The sequence below is a fragment of the Pyxicephalus adspersus genome, chromosome 1 (genome assembly GCF_032062135.1).
Source record: "Pyxicephalus adspersus chromosome 1, UCB_Pads_2.0, whole genome shotgun sequence".
NCBI classification, from domain to species: Eukaryota; Metazoa; Chordata; class Amphibia; order Anura; family Pyxicephalidae; genus Pyxicephalus; species Pyxicephalus adspersus.
This window is the reverse complement of record NC_092858.1, coordinates 88,301,045-88,320,646: the sequence shown is the minus strand read 5'-3', so window position 1 is coordinate 88,320,646 and position 19,602 is coordinate 88,301,045. Positions and strand designations below refer to the sequence as shown.

At 40.1% G+C, this 19,602-nt stretch overlaps 1 protein-coding gene across 2 annotated transcripts in view; it reads left to right on the top strand.

The window, feature by feature from the left end:
• The first annotated feature begins 2,932 nt into the window (after positions 1 to 2,932).
• CLTC (clathrin heavy chain) overlaps positions 2,933 to 19,602 on the top strand; it is a 52,113-nt gene continuing 35,443 nt past the window's right edge. The window contains exons 1-2 of one of the 2 annotated variants that reach the window (XM_072417334.1): positions 2,933 to 3,413; positions 15,295 to 15,502. In XM_072417334.1, the coding sequence (XP_072273435.1) occupies positions 3,372 to 3,413; positions 15,295 to 15,502 (250 nt within the window). In that variant the 5' untranslated portion in view covers positions 2,933 to 3,371. The remainder of the gene's footprint in view (positions 3,414 to 15,294; positions 15,503 to 19,602) is intronic. The other variant, XM_072417344.1, reaches the window with a different exon arrangement.

The following is a 19,602-nucleotide window of genomic DNA, read 5'->3' as shown; positions in this document are numbered from 1 at the left end:
TTCAAAATCATACAGACACCCTGCTTTGTTATTTCAAGTCACTAATCTAAAACAAGCATAGGAAAGGTAATGTTTTCATTTCCATACTTATTCTGGGTAATTGACTCAGATAGTATTAAAACCAGAGTGTAAGATTAAAAGACAGGCTGCAAGCATTTTCAGAAGGGGTATCAGTAGCAGCTGTTGTAAACTTGTCATAGTAGCTTTCCTTAAATAGGCAGTTAAAATTTGTTTGGATTTGTTGCTTTTAAGAAATTAGCTACACATAGCCTAGCCTATCTAGACTGGGGATGAGTGAGTGCGTTTTTAAAACTCAATCTTGCGGCAAATTTGGACGTTCTCGCTTACCGAAATTGTAAGCGAGAACGGCTGGTGTAAATTTGCCGATCGAGATTGATTTTAATTTAAAAAAAAGGCGGACTGTGCTGATCAATGAATGCAGCGGCAACGGTTGCATACATTGATCAGCTCAGTGTGGGATCCCCGGCACTAGAGGTTAAATGGGGACAAGTCTCCTCATTCAAAACCTCTACTGCTCTTTGATTGGCTAAGGAAAGCTTTCCTCTAGTGCCGGGGATCGCACACAGGATTCCCAGTGCTGCATGAATGAATGCAGCCCTGGAAATCCACTGCAATCCCAGGGCACTAGAGGTTAATTTACCCCTAGTGCCCGGGGATTGCAAACAGGAGGATTCCCAGGGCTGCATGAACGAATGCAGCCCTGAGAATCTGCTGGGATCTTGGAGAACTAGAGTTTAATTAACCTCTAGTGCTCGGGGATCGCAGACAATGATTTCCTGGAACTTCTGATGGGTCCACGAAATTGGTTCGCCGAAATTTCGAGGACCCATTGGAAGTTCTAGGAAATTTTCGTGAGAATGCCAGAGGCATTCTCGCTCATCCCTAATCTAGACACACATGCACAAGTCTAGGTTATTTGTACCATTTAGGGACCCCCCTTAGTATCTACACACCACTTATGAACAAATAACTATTTACCCCCTAGGGGCTAAGCAATGTGGGCAATTTTAACCACTTGTTGGTGGGCACCTCATTGGCCTAGAACAGGGGTTCTTATTCTGCCTCCTGGTTTGGAACTAGAGCAGCACTCAAGGGGAAGAAGTACGTGATCTGGTTGAAGTGAGGGAGCTGAGATACTTCTCACTCAGCCTGTAAAACCACACTGACTACCAGGCCTTCGGGGGTCCTTTGCCAGGGGAACTAACTATGTTAGGATATAGGTAGGGGGTTATTTATTTATTTTTTTATAATAACACCAACTTTGGGACATTCCTCCCTCCCCACTGGCTAGAATTAGGAGGAATTGTATTACTGACCATTACAAATAGTGTGCAGCCCTGACCCCCTGCACAGCATTCTCTAACATCCCTGCATTTATTATGAATCTGATTTAGCCCAGGAGTGCCTGGAAAACTGTAAAAGTTTGGAAATCGCTGGCCTAGACTGATCTGATTTTTAACGTACTGAAATTGCTAAACAGTTTTTTATAAAATTTAGTTTTTAAACTGATAAATAGGTTGAATATATAACACTCTGCAATCCTGTGCAGTCATTGTTACAAGATGCTTTATATTCACCTTACACCGTAAAGCTATATAATCGCCAATGAAGGTCTAGCCTAACAAGATTACTGCCAGGAAATGGTTAAAGCAAGGGATTAGGATTACTTATGTAGATGGATTCTGGTACTGGTCAGTTTTTTTTCTTTCTGCTCCTTTTCTGTATGAATTTGATTTATGGCTTATTCACACTTGTGACAATGAATAGTAAATCACATTCCCACAATACTCCTGTGAGATGTGCATTGCAGTGCCACTGTCTATAGCAATCTAATAGTAGGTAAGTAACACAGTAAGCGTAATGCACAGCAGCACATCACAACATACATACCATTATTATTACAATTAATAAACAGTATTTATAGAGCACCAACATATTACGCAGCTTTGTACCATATGTTGTTAACACACTGCAAACGACCAATAAAGTGTTAAAAGGCTTTTAATGTCTTCATCCATTTATGGTCCAATAGGGAGACAAAAACAAACCAGTGGTAAAGTCCAACTGCACTTTTAATGTAAACCAGCGAAATACACTCCAGGGGCATCACAAAAAATGTGAACCCCATTCCTTCAACAAAGAAGAGAGAGCTGTGATTGGAGAACTGGATCATGTGACCCAAAGTCCTTTCTTGGTGGTCCCTCACTGTCTGCATGCTGATTTGTACAAATAGTGTGTAGCGCAGTATAATGTACAGCAGGCAATGATGCCCAGGAGACTTTTTATTTTGATGCAGCTGGAATGTATTTCATTTCAGTGGAATGTTCTGTTAGGGTTTAAATATCTTTCCACCCACCATACAAACCATCACATCAGCAGTTTTACATACTCCATTTTATCTGGGCATACCGGCAACGTGATCATAGATTGATTGGTGCAATGATCTGCTTATATATTGTTACTTTACATAACACAGAATAATGCATAATGGAATTTTGTGAATATTTATTAAAAGTGTAATAAATCAGCTAATTAGTGTGCTCATGTTGTCATATATATGTGAGCAGCAATGGAATGACCTCAGCCAAGGTGACCTGATCTTCTGTGGACAGAGGATGCCTATGGAGGAAGTCTTCTTCTACTTGCAGCCATGTTGTGTTTGTGGGAAGCCTGTAAGTGTATAATGTTGTGTTTAATGCCTGGAGCAGCAGGGGACACCTGAGGGGGCAGTGCCAGGCTGTGCCTCGAGCTGACAGGTAACTGAGCCGACACTCGGCATCAGGCAGCATCCTGCATCATGTGACCTGGGATCCAAGGCCAAGGTACAACATTACCGGAAATGACATCACGTCATCGAGTCGCATGATGTGGCAAAATTAAAAAGGAAGAAGAAAAAAAAGAATCCCGGACGCGGAGTTGAAATTCTTATCAGAGCCGTGTCACTTCCTCGCTGCCGCAGTAACCAGGTCGCTGCTGAGGAGTGAAAGGCAGAACGTGGCCATTATACTCCGTACAGCTAAGAAATCTCAGCGAGAGAGTGATATTCTTCCGCCGGGCGTTGAGCTCAGGTCAGGCGGGATTCATACGCGCTGAGGGGGCGGGGCTCGGAGTGAGGGTGAAGCTGTCGTTCCGGATTGCAGAGGCAGCTATCCCGTTTCCGCCATTGCGGCTCCTGACCGAGAGAGAAAACCAGGAACAGCCGGAGGACGCGTCTCCCTGATAGGCGGCTCAGCCAGGACATCGCTTTCATCGCTACACAGACCCTCTGAGCGAGTCAGGAAGCCGGCGAAAGGCGGGGAGGAGGTGACAGCCCGGGCAGAAGAGAGGAGGCAGCAGTGCAAGGAACCGCCATGGCTCAGATATTACCCATCCGCTTCCAGGAGCACCTACAGGTATCGGCCCGACGAGCTCCGCAGAGACCCGGGCTCCCTCATGTACCCGGGGGGTCATTCAGCCTCCTCCGCTGTACTAGGCCGGCAGAATGAATTAACCTTCCGCCTTCCGCCTCACCTGCCCATCCCGTGTACACGGCCTGCTCTCCCCGCAGCCACTTCCCGGTCCCCCATAGCTCCCTATAGCCGGGGAATGTCAGTGCCGGTGTGGGGAAGCCCGGGGATCACCTTGAACCCCTGTGTGCACCGTGCTCCCACGTACATTGGATGCGGGCCTAGGTGTATGGAGGGGAGAGGTCCGGCAGGTGCAGCTGATGTATGGGCAGGAGGGAGTGTCAGTGTGACCGGCATTGTGTAATCTGGGTGTAGTGACGATCAATGAGTGTGTCATATAGGAAAGGGCAAAGATCTTCCCTACCTAGATAATTATACCTCCCATACATTGCCAGACAAGTGGCATTAATTGCTGCTGGCAAACGCTGCCCAATGTATCCATCCAGCACCACACTGCGCTAATATCATACATGGCTGCCCAATGCCACATCTAGCACAATCCCAGCGACACTAATGGCTTCATTCATCATTCCTTTTACTTCCTGATGCCAGCTTGGTTTTTTTTTTACCAATATATATAACTCAATTTCTAGATATTTTATTTCAAATGACACGTCCTTTTAAAGATATTTATCTGCCAGGATTGAGAATAAATCAGTAAAATGCTGTCATCCCGTCCATGTACATCCTTCTGTATCATGGCATTGTTATCAATAACCTTCTAACCTTGTGAGTGTCCCATCCAGGTATTCCCATTCCATGTAATCCAAGCTAACACAGTCTGCCCGTGTTCATGTTTACATTTTATTCAACCTGGAACAGCTGAATAGATTTCTAAAGCAGCGTATTACACATATTCTTGCATTATTTTTGTACCTATTATTTTAGATGTGTGTGATGTTATAATTTAGATGAATGCACGTTGTCGGTTTTTACATTCAGTTTCATGCATTTCTTCTTGTAAATGTGTTATAATGCAATAAAAATGCTGCTTGTAGGACATTTGTGGCCACATTACATTCCTTGGGCCCGCTCACCTTCCCAAATCTCCTCTTCTTAGTAGGGTAAAAAAATGCACCCAAAGAAACCCTTGTCATCGTCATCCTCCCAGATGTGACTGTCCTTTGTAGATTGCTGTGTAACACAGAGGTGAAATACTGGGAAAGGGCACTCCAGTCCATTGTCAGAGCATCTAATGAAATCTAACCCGCTCTGCATTTCACAATAATCATTCAGGAAGAGTTTGTGATGTTATCCTCATCTTAGCACCACAGTCACAAGATGGGGGGTACCAAAAGTATAATTCTCTTTTTATATGCAAAATGATTCTGAGAGGGCTCAGAATGTGGAAGTGAATCTGCTCTTTTAGTAAAAGGTCAGCCTAACTGAATTTTCAGTATAAATGTGTTTAATATTTTCCAGGTGCATCAATATAACAGCTGTGCAAAGTCTACAGATTTTTTTTAGAAATATATTAAGTAGAAAAGCCTGTCCCCTGCAGCCATGCTTCAGAGAGGGCCCTTGCTTTCTGTGGAAAAAGTGGTCTCTCTGTAGCAGTCCCACACTCTCCTTACCTTAGAGGTGTCTGCAGGATTGTAGGAAATAGGATTCCTTTTTTTCAATTTATCTGAACTAGTTTTTAACCTATTTTAGCCTAATGTTTGGTTGGGCTTTAAATACGTTTTCCTGACTTTCAGTTATCATTCTTTTTGTATGTCTTTTATTTATAAAGATATTCAAAAGGAATTTGAAGTATAGAGCATTACATTGCATGTCTTGTTTTTTGACAAGCCTATTAAATGATGATGATGATGCATATAGCTCTCTTCCAAAATGCATTATTAATCCTGCAGAAGATGCTCTGTGTTTTTGAGGTTTGGCCACCTCTAAGTTTATGGCTAAACTTAGGCTACTATTGTGCTGCTGACTTGGATCAACAATTCGTGGGTTTAGGAATGTAGGTGTTTTTGTATTTTTTTTTATTTTTTTTTTGTCTTGAGGACAGTGGTAGGATCTCTGCTCTTAGGTCCCCATTGATGCACATCTGCTTTGGTTGTTACAAAGGCAGTCATGTTCTGCTGTTTTTTTTCTTTAATGCATTTACTTTCCTTGCGGTCATTTTACTTATCTTCTGGTACACTTGTATACTTTGGATCAAGACCTAGAATAGTACAAATGAGTGTGCATAAGATAAGTAATACTGACTTCACGTGATACAGTATAATTACAAATGGGAAATAAATGCATTTGGCAGGTCATATAAGGAAATTGTTACAAGACTTATTGATTAGCTAAGGGATCTGGTTTGTCTGTATAGTTAGGGCCACTGTGTGAATAATACAACAGGAAGTATATAATACATGTATACATTTTGCAATTGTTGTGATAAAGAAGCTTACTGATTTTAATGGAAAGATCTTTCATAAGGAGCGTTGTTTGTATGAAAGTCTGGTGCCCACTGGTTTATATCAACATTCTGCCTTACCCTCTGAAATCATATCAACATATGGGCAGCACGGTGGCTCAGAGGTTAGTACTCTGGCCTTTGCAGCACTAGATCTCAGGTTCGGATCCTGGCCAGCACACTATCTGCATGTTTGCAGGTGCTCCCCGTGTCTGCGTGGGTTTTCCTCTCACATTCCAAAAACGTGCGGTTAATGGTGCGAGTAAGGTTAATTGGCTTCCCCCTAAAAATTTACCTTAGACTACATTGATGACAAATGACTATGGTAGGGACATTAGATTGTGAGCTCCTTAGAGGGACAGTTAGTGTCACGACTATGGACTTTGTACAGCACTGCATAATATGATAGCGCTATATAAATACTGTGTAATATTATTAATAATCCACCGTGATTAAATTCCAATTAGCATTGTGATTTTTTTTTTTTTTTTTTTTTTTTTTGCCTTGCACAGCTCCTTTTTAGGGGTCCTTCACATAAATTGTTTCTATGGTTCTCAGAGTATCCTCTTTGAGATGGAAGAGTGGCATCATGGATGGTAGGACAGGCATGAGATCTATCCTATACAGGGGTACCTTTTTTACTGCTTTGATTTGCCACAAGATCTTTTTAAAACTAGTTTATATCCAAGCATGTAAGAATGGCATAATTTTACTAGGGACTCATTCACAATTGTTTATTGTCACAGAGTTGGCCAAATTGTGTTATTGCACATTACCACAGCACGTTGTGTCCTGCTCTGTGTTCAGTGCCATTACTTGTAATTCTAACTACACTAGGGGTACACATTGCATGCTGCGCTGTGGTGACATTCTCCTTAAGCATCGCACCTGTATACTTGGAGCGCCTTTCTACAATCCACTGCAAGGTAGCACTCACACTAGGAGGGGGAGTCAGTCTCCTCCTGCACCTCATTGTCTATTTGAAAGAAAACTAAATGCAAATCTGCACTTTTGTGGCAGTCCTCCAAATGCTTCAAGCAGCAGTTGTGAGTTTTCTAGGAACCACTGTGGGCGGTTGCAGAAGGCAGACAATCATGCATCAAACCACCTCTAGAACACTTCTTCATTATGAGTGAACAATAGCTGGCAGGCTATCAACCATTAGCCCCCCCCCCCATGATCTGAACAAATGCTAATTTTGCCACATAAAGTATAAACTTTTCCATGTCTACCTGAATGCAGAAACAATAAATGCTGACCAATCATAGTGGTTGCCTGGAAGCCATGCAGTTTCCTGGCTCCGTGGCATGATCATTGTTTGGTAATACCAGGTGGTAGTAGCAGATTCTGGACTAAAGTTGTTGGTACTATATGTCACAATACATAAATGAGCTTATCAGAAAAAGGCTTTTCCAGGTGTTTCCATTCTTTGTACCCCTCTGAAGATATGACTCCATCCAGTGCTAGCATTCTAGTTTGGGTCTGGCCTGAGAAGCCTTAAAGTATGTAACTGGCATTTTCTAAAAAGGTTTGGAAGTTGTGGGGCTATTGGCTTTTTCATGACCAGTTCTCTTTACACCTGCTTGGATTCTGACCAATAATCATAAAAGTTGCTGTTCATGTCATCAGAATTAAGGCTTGTTTACATTTACCCATGGTTCTATGCAGGAACACTTGCATTTTTAAACCCAAAATGCACCTTGTTCTGCAGCACAACGCAAAGAAAGACTCTTCTGTGGGTGTATGATTTCAAGTGAATAGGCTGCCCCAATGCAACGTACACCAACGTCAATGGCAACAAGTTGTGGGATAATATTGGTAACTGGCCCTAACTGAGGTTTATTGAATGTGCACTTTTTATGCCTTCTACATATCTTTTATGTCAGAATCCCATAATTAGACATATATTATGAACTGTTTTAATAATTTAAAGTGCATTCTTTACTCATAATACTGTAATTCTGCCATTACTTTTTATGTAAACCTTTAATAAAAGGAGTGAAAAAAAACTTTAAAAAATACAAACAGAAAAACAATTTCTGTGCAGGCGTTAAAACGCAAAATTAATCTTTGTGTTCCTACGCAGGCAGGTAGGTAATAGATACGTTCTCTTTTGGTTCAGATGCAATTATTGAATTATTAACTACCCTCTTCAGATGACATCTGGTATTGATTGCCAGGCTTCATTAGTAAGAATAGTCACTTTAGTAAAATGTCATAGATTCCTGTTCTCTTCCCAGAATTTAGGAACCAAGCTATAGGGTCAGTTTAAAGAATTTTGTATTAATTAAATAATTATAATTATGTTTGTGTATTAAGCTCTACATCATTGCTTTAAATGAGTGTACCGTAGCTTTTTATGGGATCATACAAAATTGTTCTTCCTAGGAATGCAGCTAGCACTATTCTTCATCAAATAGGGAAAAAGGGCATTGTAAATGGGGACTTCTTTTTTAGCACGTTTGCAGTGTATTACTGTATTTATTTCAATGAGAGTTTATGTAAGCTGCCATTTGTCACACATTTGTTATGAGCTCAGCTTACTTCATTTGTATGGCAGCTTACTTAATTTCTGTGATAGGTCCACTTTAAAGAAATCTCACCGAAGTGTGGTTTTCAGGGCATGGTATACTCAGACTTTTGTTTCATTGTTCAGCTTGATGCATATTTATATGCACCATGATAAAAGGATTCTATAGGAAATGTCTGGGTTGACATTTTGTCCTCACCTAACAGTGTTGGTGACACAATCATAGTGAGAGAAAGAAGAAATCTTCAGTACACAGAGGGCAGCATTGAGTAGCTCAGTGATCAGGTTACATGAAGCTAGTTTGTTCAGTCTAGCTCTCCACTGTAATTCATTAAAAACCTTTATTACATGTCAGGTAAAAATACTTGAATTTCTCCTAACCACTCCCTGTTCATTTCTAGCAGTGTATGAACACTGATTAGGTCCTTTTACAGTTTTCAAAGAGTCAATATACTAATTAGAAGACAATCCAAAGTCCACATTTTTTTATCTTAAAACTAAGTAGGGGGAAAAATGTGTAAGATCCCCTGTTAGGTTTTGGTGTCTGTGTTCTATAACAGGGATTTCCCTTTACTGATAGAAGTCTACAAATACACATTCTTTCATGGCCCATCTCCCTCAGGCTTTTTGTTGGGGCGCCTTTTTGTACATTTATTATTGTGTTATGGCTTGCGATGGTGTGCATTATTATAAAGCAGCTCATTGATTATGATCAACACGGTACATAATGACACGTGGTATAGATGTTGTGTTTTGACTATATTGTACAATTTGTTGGGGTGGCATATCCAGTGAATCACTCAGTAATGGTTTCACCTGTACCATGTATATCAAGAAAACTGATATAATGGCAGCAGATCTACATAGAAATTTGATCATACTTCATTTTCCATTTATTGGGCAATTGTTTGGTTTTAGATTTTGTACAGTGTTCCTCAAAATGAATCATTCTCTTAGCCTTTAATGTATTAAAATATTGGGCCTTTAGTGCAACCTCTAAATTACCAGTAATTATACACTGATCAGCCAAATGATAATTATACACTGATCAGCCAAAAAATAAAAAACAGTCAGGTCAAGTGAAAAGTATCCACTATCTCTTTCTGACACCCTTTAAGGGTTTAAATATATTAGCCAACTGGTGTAATATCAATTCTGATGTTTTGGAAGCAGGAACACTGGGCAAACACCTGAGTGATCTTGATAATTAAGATGGCTAAGACCACTGGGTCTGAGCATCTTCCTAATAGCAATTCGTGTGACGTATTCCTAGTATGAAGTGGTTGGTACCTACCAATAGTGGTCCAGTGTATGACATCGTGTACAGAGGCAACAAAAACAGTTTTTGTGCTCATGTCTGAATAATGTGCACAGGGCAGGGGAAATGTAGGCTGGCCTGTTTGATTCTACAAAAGAGCTACTGTAGCGTAGGCTAATAATAAAAACATATGTAGAGAAAGGTGTCAGAACAAGCAGTGCATTGCCACTTGTTGCAGATGATGTGTAGCCACAGACAAGTCACCCATCTATACTACTGAAAGCACCTATAATGGACATATAAGCATCAATGACCATCACTGGACCATGGAGCAATGGAAAAAGGTGTCCTGTTCTAATGAATCATGTTACTTTAGCTCATGTCGACCAGGTGCGTGTGCATTGTTTATCGGGAGAAGAGCTGGCGGCAGAATGAGCTATGAAAAGGAGGCCAGGCGGCGTAGGCGATGTGACTAGTGCTTGTTGATCCTTAATCTGCCGTTCATTTGATGCCAGAATAAACAGGACCCCTTCCATAGAGCCCATGCCTGAACAGATTGCGGCTGTTTTGGTGGCACAAAGGTTATAATAGACTGGTGTTTTGGCTGTGTCAGTGTATTCCGTGCAAATGTGTATATAGCGATTGCTTTTCCAGATAGTCTTTTTAAATCCCAGTTTAAAAATAGCCAGTATGGCTGATTACTAACATCGCTCTGCTCGAGTAATCTCTCGTTTACTGCCTGAAGGAAGTCGTCATCTGTGTATAGCAAACTGCAGACACATCTTCACCATCATAAAAGTTCTGCTAATAGGCCCTGAATTCACAGGAAACTATTCAGGGATACCTTATAAATGCAAATTCAAGTTGAATTTTGCTTAGTCCAATGCAGCTTTATTACACCAATCATATTATTGCTCTATGGGAAAGTCCAATGTTCTATCTCAAATTTGAATTTATATGGCCTGTTAACTCTGCTGTTCAGCTTATACATTTTGCTTATTGGCAGTACTAGTTAGAGCACATTTGACAGTGATTGATATTCTACTGTTCAGTGTCTGGATGAAAATTTCCAGGGCTCTGTTACAGGAGGATCCCTAAGAAAACTTCTGAGAGAGAATATAGAATATAGGGTCACTTTACAGGGACAATGTCACTTGAGGAAATAGGACAACTGCTGTAGGTATAAAATGCAGGCATTTGATCCATCCTGTCACAATGGTCTGCGGGAGGGTGGGGGACAAAGAAAAGTTATGTAAAAAAAAAACCTCCTTGTTAATGGGTTACTTTTTTAACATATTTAAAAAAAAAAGGTGCACATTGAATCTTCATTCAGTTTTACAGAAAAATAAAAATGATAAATAGAATTGATATGCAGTATTGTGTCTCATAATCTAAAATAACATACAGGCAGACTAGATCCTCCACATCATGGTGTAATCTGGTATGTTAAAGATGTATGACTACAGTAATGGGAGAGATAATTGGCTATAACTGGAGACATTGGACCTGATTTATGAAAGCTTTCCAAGGTTGGAGGGCTCATTTGCTATTAGCAAATGTTTTCAATCCTGGACCAGATTTCATTCCAGGTTTGCTGGATCACCCAGGTTCACTGAAGAAAGTGTATCCTCTCCAGCCCTGGAGAGCTTTAATAAATCAGGCCCATTGTAGCACAAGAATCTTAGACCAACTGTTAAGCTACGTACACACGTCAGATTTTTATCGCCCGATAATCGGCATCGGCCAATTATCGGGCGAAAATCTTCCGTGTGTACAGTCGGTGTCGTCCATCGTCCGGACGACCGACCTGCCGGATCCACGTACGATGGACGACAGCCGATCGTAATGAAAGTGAAGGGGAGAGCGCGCAGCAGGGTGCCGCTCCGTCGCTCTCCCCCTCCCCTCTCCATAGAGCATGAACGGTGCTGTATGTACATGCATCTTGCAGCCCCTTGTCGTTGGAAAGGATCGTGAAAGATCCTTTCCAACAACAAAAATTGCAAGTGCGCAGCTTTAGGTGTTGTGATGGCAAAGCTATGGTTTGAGGTTGCTTTTCTGCTTCAGGTTCTGTTCAACTTGCACTCAATAGGCCAACTATGAATTCTATAAGTTTTTGTTAATGGGTGACCTTTCAACATATTGCTGCAAACATGCTAGCAAATCCACGAAGGAACAGTTAAAAAAACAAAACAAAAACCTAAAAATGGAGGTTTATGGAATAGTCTAGTCAAAGTCTTGATAAAAGCCCCATAAAAATGTCATGGGTAAATTTAAAATGTGTGGTCTATACACCAAAAACCCAGAAACATCTTGGAAAATGAGGGAATTTTGCGTTGTGGTAAAATCAGTTTTTTTTTTCAATAGGTAATCGAAAGGGCATGTTTCACGTAACTATTTTAAAAAATATTACCTTCATATGTAGGCACTGTTTCATTAAAAAGCTAATGTTTGCCCGGTTAAATGTGTTGAAAAGGTCAGCAGTTTACATGGAGTATTTTTTTTTTTTGCATGACTGTGTTAATAACACATCAGATAGCAGCAAGGTGCTAAGATTGTAATGATGTTGTTTCAGGACAACTTCCTTTTTTGTATAGGTTACTTTGTTAAAGATCATTAGGGAGTTCATTGTCCATCCCTAATTCTTTACAGCAAAAAGGGGATATGAAGGAAAGAACCAATAGGTCAAATAATAAAAGTATAGTTAATGCAGTGTTTTCTATTCTGGGACATTAGTTGCCTATTTTTTTTTTTTTTTAGAAACTTTTTTTTTTTCTTTCAAATCCATTGGGGGATTGTGTGGATCAGCCCAATTCAATGTGTTCATGTTCTTTTATTTAAAATAATTGTAGTATCTTTCATGTAATAGTCAGTAGATTCAGCAAATTGACTTTCATTCTCTAATACTGCCTGGAAAGCTTAGCCAAAGCCCTGCAGCAGATTTTGGAATTTACTGGCATAAGCTTTGTGGACACTTGATTTTTTTTTTTTTTTGGAATTCCCTTTTTTTGTGTGACATAAGCAATAATTAAGTAATTGTCTAATATAAAAAGTAACCCTAATAAATTTATTTCGGATTAAAGCAGAGAAAACATTTCTTTTGCCTCAAAAGCAATCCCTCTGTAATCTGGCAGAAATCTGTTTACAAGTTCCTAATTATAAAGTCCATTTCAGGTTAGTTATTTTTTAAATGCATATACTCTGGGAAATCCGTTGAGAACAATGCTTGACATCCTGTTGTTGAGACTTCCAGCTAAAGAATGCAGCCTGATCAGCAGTTCTGTGTCCTTCCTTACAGAATGCAGTGCAGTGTGTATGGATCTGCTGACAACTTTTAGGGAAGCGGTGGAATAGCACTTGTCAGCACTTTCCATTAAATTCATACTTAAAACATAGATGTGCATCATAGATCATCTGTATACTTTGTGATGACATAAGCACATGCTGGAAAAGGAATAAAAAAGGGAGAAATAATCCCATCTAGAACAGTAGAAATGTAGTTGTTGGATGCAAACGTTTCATGAGAAATACGTGGCAAGTATTTCAAACAGAACTGCTTGAAAATTTTCCAATACCTGGTTTGCACTGTTCTTACAGCTAGCAGATGGTTTCCTTTGCATGGTCATAATTATTTAAGGTAAAGCCGTGTTCCATGCAAGTTGCTTAGATACCAGGTTTAAACCTGGCATTCCAAAAGACCATGGTGTACCATCTGTTGTCCATAATGCAACAATGCATATATATATATATATATATATATATATATATATATATATATATATACACACAGTGGTATCTTAGTCCCTGGTGACTGGTTAACTAGACTAGAAGTCTTTCATCTTTTTATTAGACAGGAACCAGGACATCTTATTCTCCTGGGCTACGCTACAGTTGGCATGACAGACCACCATGCCATTGCAAGGACCATCTTGGCTACTGATATGTCAGAGCTGTGTGTGTACATTGAAAGTGTTCAGAGGTTACGGAGAGCCTCCACTGGTCATTTATTATTATTATTAAACAGGATTTATATAGCTCCAACATTTTACGCAGCGCTGTACATTAAATAGGGATTGCAAATGACAGATTTAGGGAATGAGTAGTACACTACAGTGTATGCCATTTGATACACAGCTATTCAGAATAATCGCCTTATCTTAAGGCATTCCCACCAGATGTGCTGTAACTTTGTCAGCTGTGTAAGGATCACTGTTAATCATGTCTAAAATTATAATAATAAATAGGATAAGGAATTTTGTTTTGTGAACTTGCTAAGTTGGTGGGGGTACTAAATAAATGTACATGTCAAGTGATGTAGACGCTTCGATAAGAATGATAAAGCAGAGGGTAGTATAGAAATACCGTTAAAATGACACACCCTTTATTTTTAATATCTTAGAGTTGCAGAAACCCTGAAAGAAAGATTCGTGGGTGTGGGCATGTATTATTTGTATGATGTCTGCCTCCAAGTGAGATTGTATATGTGACATTTTGCCTCTGTGACTGAGTGCATTGTTTGTAAGCTGTTGGTCTTTTTTTTTTTTTTTTTTTTTTTTTTTTTTTTAATGATTACAGTTTTAATGGCCTAACCCCCTTAAATTTATGTTGGGGAGGTTGAATCTCTCCCAACATCATCATCATTTAATATATAGCTAGCAGGTGAAATGTGGCTAGCAGCCCAGAGCCAAAGTGAAACACATGCATTTGACAGAATTCTAAGAATAATATGCTTTATATTATCTGGGTAACATGGTGGCAGACACAGCTTTTATGGAAATCTGTCAGCTGCTTGTGTTCATTTCAAAATTTTACAACAATGTCATTGGTAGATCACAATGTAAACATTGCTGGCAGAGCTAGTGGCTTATCTACAGTTGACGGTGATATGCCATTAAACTGTCTACCATTGACCTTACAGCACCGTACGATAATAGTCAGTTGTAATATGCACATTTTCCTTTGAAAAACATTTTTATAATGCTGGCCTCTTAGTGGTAGATACTTTTTACATTTTGGTAAAAACCCAGCTGCACTATTTAGAGTAGTGTAGTCACATTCAGCTACAAATGTTCTTCAAAGTTTTCTTCAAGCGTTTCTGTATATGTGGGATATAGAGATATATTTGATAATCTCAGGTGAAAATCCTAAGTAATCAATTTAGATGTCCAACTGTGTTGTTTAGTGGTCCATTCTGCTGCATCGCTAAACCAATTCTAAAGGCTACTGCTATCTCTGCAGCAGGAACCCTCCTTCTCGAGCTCCCCTCCTCATGTGGGGGTAATGACAAATAAATGTGATTTTCATTAATTTAAGTCTACTAATTTATTCTCTGGGGTAGAAAAAAAATTAGCAGGCAAGATTTGTAGTTTAAGAAGTCATTGCTTTAGGGTTCTGTTTGTGACAGCACATTCCAGGGGTACAAATTTGTGTACTTGGCCCCTGTAATATACCGATCTATCTTGTTCAAATATCGTTTATCTACCAGTGCAGAGAACTAAAGGTGATTTGGTCTTAGCTTGTACTCACAGATTAAATGGAGAACATTTCTTTTTTTCCTTACATGAATACTCTTCATTTAAAACTTTGGATATATTCTAACTTTCTCTCTATTTTTGTTCCTTTCTCTTCTCCTTAACAGCTCCAAAATTTGGGTATTAACCCAGCTAACATCGGCTTTAGTACCCTCACCATGGAGTCTGACAAATTCATCTGCATCAGAGAAAAGGTTGGAGAACAAGCCCAGGTGGTAATCATTGATATGAACGACCCAAGCAATCCTATTCGCAGGCCCATTTCAGCAGACAACGCAATCATGAATCCAGCTAGCAAAGTCATCGCTTTGAAAGGTAAATAAAAAAAATAAACCTTTGTTTTATGAACTAAAACCGTTTATATCCCAACTTTTTTCATAATGTAGCTAAACTTCTCTGACTTGTTTATGTGGGACCTCTTGACCATTTAAGCTCATTTTAGATTTGTTCTTCATAAATTATTTCTAATATCTTGTACATTAACGAATATAAGTTTAGAGGCAGGTCTATTTTCACTATACAAGCCTCAATTTTATGAATATTAGGCTATAGATTTGTAGACTAATTGTTACTATATTACAGTTAGTGTATTAGCTGACCATGTCCATTTCTGTATCAAGATTGGGCATTAAGTCACTACAGCGCAGCAAAATACATTTGTTGTGTTGCTGTGTAATGCGTTGGACAGCCTATTCAAAATTTATGGGCTGAAAAACAAAAAAAAAAAAGTTTATTACTACAGTGTCATGGTATGAACAGACCCTTTAAGGTGCTCTGTCTTGAGTTTTAACAACTGTGATTAGGTTCTGGTGGAAGCAGACATATCTTGACTTTTGTCATTTAGTTATGTTGTTCATGGACCTAAATGCATTTGCTGTGTCATTGTCCTGTTCATAGTACGCAACACATGCTTGCTTCCCTCAGACACTATCACAAGGACTGTGCTTTATGGTAGTCCCATACGGGTACAATCAGACTTGCATTATGGTAACATGGTTCCATGATAACATGGTTATGGTTCCATGTCAGATATTTGAAGAATATACCGTATTTTTCGGACCATAAGACGCTCCGGACTATAAGACGCACCAGGTTTTCCGCACAAGGGAAAACAAGAAAAAAAAAATTGATTTGATTTCCCCTGAGATCCAGCGTGTGGCACTTGTGCCCGCCCACGAAGGCGGCGCCGATCGGCATTCATCAAATCAATCGGCGCCGCACGCTGGGACACGGGAACACAGAGGAGGAACACAGACACTGGCTGCTGTCAGCCTCTGTCTGTTTTCCTCCTGTGTTCCCCTGAGATCCAGCGTGCGGCACTTGTGCCCGCCCATGAAGGCGGCGCCGATCGGCATTCATCAAATCAATCGGCGCCGCCTTCGTGGGCGGGCACAAGTGCCGCACGCTGGGACACAGGGGAACACAGAGGAGGAACACAGACACTGGCTGCTGTCAGCCTCTGTCTGTTTTCCTCCTGTGTTCCCCTGAGATCCAGCGTGCGGCACTTGTGCCCGCCCATGAAGGCGGCGCCGATCGGCATTCATCAAATCAATCGGCGCCGCCTTCGTGGGCGGGCACAAGTGCCGCACGCTGGATCACAGAACAGGCAGAGATCGGCGCAGCCGGGGACCGGCGGGGACACAGGTAAGTAAAAAAATATGCCCCTGTACCTCTGCATTCGGACCATAAGACGCACCCTGATTTTCCCCCCACTTTAGGAGGAAAAAAAGTGCGTCTTATGGTCCGAAAAATACGGTATTCTCTGCTGTGCAGGTAATGAGTTTTTTTTTTTTTTTCTTCCATTTTTGTAAGCAGAAATGTTTAAGGAGATATGTTTTATTTATATGACTACAGAAAAGATGTCCGCATTATGCTTTACCATTTTCAAAAATAAATGCTGGTACTCATGATTTCAGTGTTATTCTTTAATTTGCAGTGATACAATTTGACTTTTTAATGTTGCATTACTTTTTCTTGTCACTTTCTTAATGCTTCTTGCATGTATGCAGATGGTGAGTTATTTTGGTTAGATTGTTCTAGTTATTGTACTGCACGTATAAAAAGCTTAAGAAAAGTGTTTCTTGTATAGAAGTATATCATGAATATTCATATGAAGTTTGGAAAGTATTATTTAAATGCTTTTCTGCTTTCATGTAAAGTGCCTTATATTGTGGATAATGGCCATCAGCATGATGGAGGGGTGAGAAATCATAGTCCTTTCACTATTGGGGCTGTTGCAGTTCTTAGGATTTTTTTTTTGGGACGCAGGCAGGGAGGGGCTTTGAGCTACTATCAGGTTTAAAGGAAAGGTACCTAGTTGAAATTCACATACCTGCAACAGCTTCTATTGCCCGCTTGATGCATGAACGCTGGGCTGTTCAAATTGGACAAAACTGACACTTCCAGAAAGTCAGTGCTTGCCTGACTTTTCCCTGTCCTCATGAATTCCTATTGTCCCACCTTTCATAATGGGCTCCCTTTATGGCCAATAGGGAGGATTTGGGAGGGGGCAGGCAAGCTTTATACTAAAACATAGCTAGACCAGAGCAGCCAGGATTTGAGGCATGAAAAGGGAAATGCAAGCTGCAGCAGGCATGTTCAGGGCTCCAAGTGCGTCTGCTAGCAGCTTGCTTTGTTGCTTTTTAGGTTGCTGCTAATACAGGCTGGCGCACTGTGAAAAACTGTGGCCTAGCACTGCAGATGCTGCATTATTTTCTCCTGGGAAAGCTAAAAATTTCTCCGCTTTCCATGCAACCTGTAGACTGCCTGGACTGGTTATAAACAGGTACAACTAATAAAAAAGCAGCAAATGTGTTGGGAGAGTTTTTGCTTTTGTCAAAATGAAGTTGTCAAAATGAAAATATTTGACATTTTAAGATGGCAATTACAATTAAAACCAAACTGGGTATAGCTGGCTATTTGCTTCATCAATAAAAACAAAACTTAGAAGCACTTCAGCTTTTTATTTGCTGTACAATTACTGTACAATTTCTAACTCTTAATGTGTCCCTTTAGTGTGCTTCACATAGTATTCTTCCCTGATTTACATATTGTTTGGAATATGGTCATGAATATGTTTAAATCAAACTTTCCATTTGCTTTTACCTAGTCAGTGGAATGAATGATTGCTTGACTTTTGTCAGGTGGTTGCAGTAAAACTTGAGACGTTACTGTCTAGTTCCCTTCGTCTTTACAATGCTAGAATAACCTAACCATTGCAGTTATCCTTTTGCATGCTAACCTCAAAATGCTTTGCTTGATCACTTAGAGACTAAAAGTGTAAATGTTGTGTTTTTTTTAGATACATTTTTAATTTTTCCACTTTTAGAATGGAAAAGTGGAAAACACCTTTACTGATCAAGTTTTGTCAGTGGTAGATGTCTTCTCACATTAAACCCCCACCAATCAGTTGTTTTCAGACCACCACTGGACTAAGAACTTGACCTACTATGTTATGTGTCGTCCCCCCTCCCCCCCAAAAAAAAAAAAATTCTGCCACCCCAAGGCAAGGTCAAGCTTGGATGGGTGTGCACATTCCTAATTTTTTATGCAATGAAAGGGAGTTCCATTTTCTTACTGGGCACTGGAAATTGCACTAAAAAAACTTCTGCTCAAGCATGGTTTGTTTTTGGGGCCATTACTGTCACCATTACACTAACATTCAGTCCTGAACTTCTGCTTCCTGAATGTGTAATGAGCATCCGTAGTTCAGAACTGACACTGCACAAACTGCCCAAAATTTCTGACTTGTACTTTTACACGTGTGTTAGGGTCTTCTTTAAATCCCTTTATCTACAACATTTTGATATAAGACATCTATCATTTGTTTTAGCTTTGAGCAAGTGATCACCCTTCTTTCTGTGCACCTTGCACACCCTAGTAAAATGCTAAGAATACAGATGCTGCCAATTCCCTTTCAGTTGATCTGTTGAGAGGATTATCACATTAAATGTATGTTGTGAGGTCGTAAAGAGATTAAGGGTCATTATTAAACACTAACTCTCTTGGCAGCTAAACTCTGAAAGTAGACTTTATAACCTTTCCTGCAGGTTGGTATAATCCTTTAAATTAAATGGTACAAAATGAGTTTGACACGCCATCTTCTGTGCTGCAAAAACAGCTAATTGAATAAAACTTTTCAACTAGGTTGAAACCATTAAAAAAAAAAACAAAATACCACAAACCTTAACCCCCCTAGCGGTATTCCCGAGTGTGACTCGGAGTGGAAAAAATTGCAAAAAGCGGTAATCCCGAATCACACTCGGGGTACCTTTGAGGGTCCCTCTTACCTTATCCCCGCGCTCCAGCGGCGATCCCACTATCCCGCTGTGATGGCGGGGCGCTTCTCCGTCGGGGGGCGTGGCCGGGCAGGAAATTTAAAAGCAGATTACGGAGTAATCTGCTTTTAAATACCG